Source organism: Salmo trutta, chromosome 12, assembly GCF_901001165.1.
Source record: "Salmo trutta chromosome 12, fSalTru1.1, whole genome shotgun sequence".
NCBI classification, from domain to species: domain Eukaryota; kingdom Metazoa; phylum Chordata; class Actinopteri; order Salmoniformes; family Salmonidae; genus Salmo; species Salmo trutta.
In genome coordinates this window covers 69,704,694-69,711,709 of record NC_042968.1, presented here as the reverse complement: position 1 = coordinate 69,711,709, position 7,016 = coordinate 69,704,694, and the positions used below count along the sequence as shown (strand labels likewise).

Genomic DNA, 7,016 nt, shown 5'->3' with positions numbered 1-7,016 from the left:
ACATCATGTCTCGCTCCATCCACCAACGCCACGTTAGCACCACAGACTGTCCAGGAGGTTGGCGGATGCTTTAGTCCAGGTCTGGGAGGAGATCCCTCAGGAGACCATCCGCCACCTCATCAGGAGCATGCCCAGGCGTTGTAGGGAGGTCATACAGGCACGTGGAGGCCACACACACTACTGAGCCTCATTTTGACCTTGTTTTAAGGACATTACATCAAAGTTGGATCAGCCTGTAGTGTGGTTTTCCACTTTAATTTTGAGTGTGACTCCAAATCCGCCCTCCATGGGTTGATAAATTGGATTTCCATTGATTATTTTTGTGTAATTTTGTTGTCAGCACATTCAACTATGTAAAGAAAAAAGTATTTAATAAGATTATTTCTTTCATTCAGATCTAGGATGTGTTATTTTAGTGTTCCCTTTATTTTTTGAGCAGTGTAGTTGATGTAAAAATTATTTCATTACTCCACATTTAGGGGGGCCACAAGTGGGTCCACAATTGTTGTCACAGTGGCACTGGCCCCCCCTGCCCCCCCCCCCCCCCACCTCCCCCAGACCAACCCCTGCATCCCACCAACCTTCAAAAGTGTATGTAGGAGATTGTGGTGGGAGCTCATGTGGTGTACATTACCTAGCCCTGCTGTCTAACCCATTGGAGAAGATGTTGAAAACATCTGCAATAGAATGTGTCAGCAGACCAAAAGGTGGTAGTGATCGATCTTCTCTCACTCCCCCGAGAAGTGCTTAAATTTGCCTTTTAAATGCAGGCTGGTACCCTGTCCAATTATGCTAACAGTCTGGGCCCATGTCGATGTGCACTCATGCGGAAGGGAAGGGAAGAGCTTTATGTGCCGCACCCACCAGGGTTGGGTATGTTACTTTCTAAATGTAATCCGTTACAGTTTCTAGTCACTTGCCCAAAATTGTAGTCAGTAACATCATTTTGGGATTAGCAAATAGGAATGTGATTACTTTCATTTACTTTTGGATTACTTTCCCCTTAAGAACGCAATAGAAGAAGACACAAAGGATCCATCAAATGCATTTGGTGATCTTATTACATTATTTTTGCGGGTGACGTAACTGATTACAGTTTGCAGTTTTTATGTAACCAGATAAACATGTACTAATTTACATCTTGGCCAGGTTCGCAGTTGTAAATGAGAACTTGTTCTCAACTAGCTTACCTGGTTAAATAAAGGTGAAATAAAAAAAATGTAATCAGTTCCCGCCCGACTCTGCGCACCACATACTCAGAGCAGAGCATGCTGGGGTCGGGAGGGAGATTCGGCAGCGCTCTGTCTGTAGTCCAATCACAGAGCAGCAGAGACCCAATACTGATGCTATGAGACTATTGTGTGGCTGTAATAGCATTGACATGAATTCAAAGCAGGGGAATGTGGTAAAAAGAGATGGTCAACAGAGGCTGGCAGTATGACTCTGTAGGAAGAAAACAGGCATCATCTGCAGTGCATTTGGTCTTAGATTTATATTACAGTTTTCAAACTTTTGTGTTACATTAGTGCAGGTCCTCACATACCTTTTGCCTCTGCCAGGTAGGCTAACTCTTCATTTGAATATTCCTATCAGTATTAATTGCTAAAGACATACAGGACAGCAGTGTCAGAGGTCACGCTAGCTCTCTCAGAGGATCCTAGCTCACTTCACAAAACAAACAGTCACAGCTGTCCAATGACAAGCCTGATCAGCGGCCTATCGTTTAGTCATGCAACTCCCAATCCCAGTTGATTTGTCTGAAACCTTCCACTGTGATGTCTGCCGGAGCCCTACAGGGTGACTGACTGGACATTTGACAGCATTATGGTTGAGTTAAAAGTGCGTGTTGTGTCCCTGGATTAGCACACTGGGGTCAGAAACAACATGTTTCCCTTCATCTTTTTCAAGTCCTTAACGTTCACCTCTCTCTCCCTCCCTCTCTCCCTCTCACCTCGCTCTCTCTCTCTCTCTCTGTACACCTCGCTCTCTCTCTCCCTCTCACCTCGCTCTCTCTCTCTCTGTACATTTCTCTCTCTCTCTTTCTGTGTCTCTTAGTCCGTCTTGGCATGGCAAAAGAAAATCATAAATAGTATGGCCTTATTTTAAGGTATAAGACAAGCTAAATGAACATAACCATTGTCTAAAATTGCAGACCTAAGTGATGCCAACCATGCAGCTCCCCCCCATTCTCTCTATCTCCCTCTTTCTGTCTGAGCTTTTCTAAAATGTAATATCATTGTTTATAAACATGTCTAATCCTTCTCTTAAATAGAAAGTCTCCACCTATAAAGACATGTCCACCTGCTGTTTCTTCCTTACCTAAGCCATTCCTTGATTTGTTTTGACGCCAGTAAATAAGGAAGGCTTTACAGGCAACTGTATTGCACTGCAGGTTTGATTGAATAAAGCACTCGTTTTTTTCTCAGCTCTCAAAGTGATATTTGCAGCTTGGACAGTTATCTAACAGCAACGCAAGATTAACATCCAGAGCCTTCATTCAGCGTGCTCTTTTGTCATCTCCCATTTTCTCCCAGAAAATGTGCTTTTAGTCGTCTGATAAGGCATGGCAGCTCAGTCCTCTTCCTTATGTAACGTATATGGATATGGTAGAGAGAAAAGCTTATGGAAATTACATCTCAATTTCCATATTGCTCACTGGGTGGACAGAGGCTTCTGTCTTTGTTGGTTCGGCTGCCTGGACGGCGCTGTGTGTGTGAAGCTACTGTACAGACATGAAGTGGTTCTATTCTACCCTATTTGAGTAGGGTAATGCTCACCCACAGCGTAATGGAAAAATGAACAGTGCTGGCGGATGACACTGCCATATTGAGATGGCTGTGATGGCCCCTGGGCCTTTGCTCTAACATGGGTCCTGGGTCAAGGAGATCAGGCAAGGTTACATGGCACACTAACCAACACTACACCACTGCATAGGGCAACACTGAGACCAGTGCGCTGTCAAACCAGATGTGCCCCACAAATCTGCTCCACTTCCTGCTTTATGTTCATTAACCACAGAATGGTGAACATTACTGTTCCCTCCCTGTGCAACACAGGGTAAACCTTTCTGGTTTTCAAAACCACATTTTTCAAATAATCATCCGCTGTTTAAGGTGTTATGTCAACTGAATGTGGGATAAAAAAAAGGTGTTCTATTCATTTTGTGTACAACTAATGATGTGTAAGAGACAGCAAAAGGGGCGTATAAATTATTTTGTTAATGAGTGAGAGAGAGGGTGAGAGAAAAGGGAGATAAAAAGATGAAGAGATTGAGAATGAAAGAAAGAAAGAAAGAAAGAAAGAAAGAAAGAAAGAAAGAAAGAAAGAAAGAAAGAAAGAAAGAAAGAAAGAAAGAAAGAAAGAAAGAAAGAAAGAAAGAACAAGACATGGATAGTGGTTAATGTGTTAATGACAGAAAAGAGGGGGAAATAAGGAAAGATAGAGAGGGACAGGCTACAATAGATACAGACCTAATGAATTGGATTTGCCCAATCCCATGTCCATGTGTCTGGTTAGAATAGGGTGTAGTTGCCCTACATTCAGCCAGATGCCATCAGCATTACAACACAGTAGCGAATCAGCACTGATGTAGGATACATACATGCACACACACACACACACACACACACACACACACACACACACACACACACACACACACACACACACACACACACACACACACACACACACACATACACACACACACACACACACACACACACAAAACGCCGACAGGCTTTGATATGAAGAGTCAGTTCACACACTGTTTCACATACAATACACACACGCCCACACGCGCACACACACACACACACACACACACACACACACACACACACACACACACACACACACACACACACACACACACACACACACACACACACACTATGTACTCATATAAATTGATATGATAAGATAAGATGGCAATGGGTCAGACAACACATTCTTCAATATGGAGGAAACATTCAGAGCCATGCTGACAGAAATGTTGATTTAGGAATTGAGGAGCATGTTTGTCTGGTCCATAGATGCATTTCATATCTTATCTGATTAATTCAATGTGGGTAAATAAAGAATATATCAAAACACAGGCCTTAATAGAACGCTGAGTGTTGCTCTTACCGTCATGTCTCATCATCTGGCTTAGTGATGGGCTTTGTGGCCTATCCTTACTCTAACATTGTAGCTTTTGTAGCTTTTAGATTCATTTCTTCAGACTGAAGGAATTTTTTCCCATCTCACCCGAGGGTCCAAGCCGCCTCATCCCATTGTCAGAACACAAAGACTTTCTAACGAGCACTAACAGTCTGAAGTGACAACTGCCCCAGTTCTTATCAGACAGCCATTATTGCATGAGACAATCTGAGCCCAGACAAGCATGGCAAATGAGCGTGGTTACTATTTCATCGGATTAATCTCAATCTGAGAGTTTGACAAGCAAATATGAATTACACATGAGAGAGTGAGAGAGAGAGAGAGTGAGAGTAAGAGAGAGAGAGAGAGAGAGAGAGAGAGAGAGAGAGAGAGTGAGAGTAAGAGAGAGAGAGAGAGAGAGAGAGAGAGAGAGAGAGAGAGAGAGAGAGAGAAAACACTAAAACCTTTTCTTTCTATATATCAAACAAAACAAACAGCCTGATAATAACCCATCAACAACACTCTACTATACTGCACTCCTGAGTGCACAGAGACAACACTCACCTACTCCAAGCTGCTCAGGGGGCAGGCACTCAAAGGCATAACTCCTCTATAGTCCACCAGCAACAATGTGAGAGAGCATAGGCAGGTGAGAGAGAGGGAATAGTCACTCTTCTCCACAGAAAACAAGAAAAATGGACAGTGTGGAGGAAAGAATGAAATTAAACAGCAGTGTGTATTCAGCTCTACAGTTTCACTGCAGCACGCAGTATGATCACAGAGCTCTTTCCAACCACTCTGACGCTGAGCGCTTTTCCAGCCCCCTCTTCCCTCTCCTCCCCCTCTTCCCCCTCCCCCCTCTTTTGCTCTCCCAATCCCTCACTCCCTTAATCCCAATTTCCCCCCCACACCCATCGCCCAACCTCCCGTCCCAGGATGATAATCCCCTTCAGATATTCCCAGCCACGAGCCCAGCACAGTCTGCACACACACACACATACACACACACACACACACGTAACACACACACACAGACACGACATACACATCTGTATGCACTCATCTCAGCTCCCATGGATATAGCTACAATCATATATTTAAACACTCGTCCATACGGTACACACATACTGTAACACACATACTGTAACACACATACTGCAACACACATACTGCAACACACATACTGCAACACATATACTGTAACACACATACTGCAACACACATACTGTAACACACATACACAGATATAGAATGGCGAAATGGTCCACTGACCGGTGGTGTGTTGGTGGAGCAGTTGGGAATGTGAGGACACTCTCAGATGCTTGGTCTTCCCCAGCTCCTCCCCCAGTAGATAATACCAGCCTTTGACCTCCTACAGAAGACAACACAACACGATAACAACCACACTGTTAGAGTCAGGAGGACAGAGGAAAGGAAGGGAACGTGTATTTGCATTTGAAACAGAAAGAGAGCTGTCTGGGTTAGAGGCTATTCTGGCTGGGGGACTCACTCTAATATAGCAACGGTCATTGAAGTAAAATAATAAAAAAAATATAAAGATTAAAAAACTGGGTGTTATTTTAGATTCTGAACTCAATTTGGAATCATATTAGGAATGTGACCAAAATTGCTTTTTACCACCTAAGGAACATTGTCAAGATGCGGCCGTTTCTCTCTCAGGCTTCCAGAGAGACTCATCCATACTTTTATTACACGCGTGCTTGACTACTGTAATGCTCTCCTGTCTGCTCTACCCAAGAACGCCATTGGTCAACTACAAAACATACAAAATGCTGCAGCACGGGTACTGACCAAGACCAGACAGAGAGCGCACATTACATCTGTTTTAAGGTTTCTGCACTGGCTGCCTGTGAGTTTTAGAACTCATTTGAAGATTCTTCTTCTGGTTTTTAAATCAATCCACGATTGTGCACCACAATATATGTCAGAGATGATTTTAAGTTATGTACCCAGTAGGTCCCTCAGTTCCTCTGGCACTGGCCTTTTAACTATCCCAAAGCCTAGAACCAAGAGGCATGGAGAGGCAGCCTTTAGTTACTGTTCCCCCATCCTCTGGAATAGCCTGCCAGAGAACCTGAGGGGGCTGAAACTGTGGACATTTTTAAAATAGAACTTATTAAAACACACCTTTTTAGCTTTGCTTTTCCTTTAGGGTGCTTTTTAGTCGTTCCGTTTTTATTGTTATTCTTTTGTTTTTTATCCTCTTATGTTTGTTGTTTAGTAAATATTTCCATAATAATTTTCATTTTCATTTTTTTTGTAAAACACATTGTGCTGCATTCCATGTTTGAAATGTGCTTTATAAATAAAGTTTGATTTGGTTTGATTCAAAAAGTTTTAAAAACAATTATAATAAATGCAACAGTTGGACAATGTATGAAGATACTCCAAACTTTTTGATTTGTATAATCCATCAGAAATTGACTGAATTAAAGCACATGAAACATTTTACTACCACGGAGTTTATTGTAAAATTTCACTTTTTTTGTTTTGTTTTATGCACTCATATATACATTTTCATATTGTATCAGGTATTTTTTAAATATTTTGCGTTAAAATAAAAATAAAAATATGTCTCTCGTTTTACTTTTGTTTTATCACTCTCAACGGTTCATTAGACATTGAGAATCGTTGAAAGTCATTGCTATTGCAAAGCTCTTATTATTAAAGACTTAGTTTAAGTATAACTCTGACTTGTGTAAGTTTGTCTCTCATCATTTGATAGTAAAGAAATGAACCACCACACTACCCTACCAGCACTCCCCTGCTCTGTCTACCCTACCAGCACTCCCCTGCTCTGTCTCCCCTACCAGCACTCCCCTGCTCTGTCTACCCTACCAGCACTCCCCTGCTCT

The 7,016-nt window shown here is 42.4% G+C and overlaps 1 protein-coding gene across 1 annotated transcript in view; it reads right to left on the bottom strand.

The window, feature by feature from the left end:
* Window positions 1–7,016, bottom strand: part of LOC115202607 (regulator of G-protein signaling 3-like) — a 47,236-nt gene that overhangs the window by 31,215 nt on the left and 9,005 nt on the right. The window contains exon 2 of the mRNA XM_029766703.1: window positions 5,413–5,512. Within this exon, the coding sequence (XP_029622563.1) occupies window positions 5,413–5,512 (100 nt within the window). The remainder of the gene's footprint in view (window positions 1–5,412; window positions 5,513–7,016) is intronic.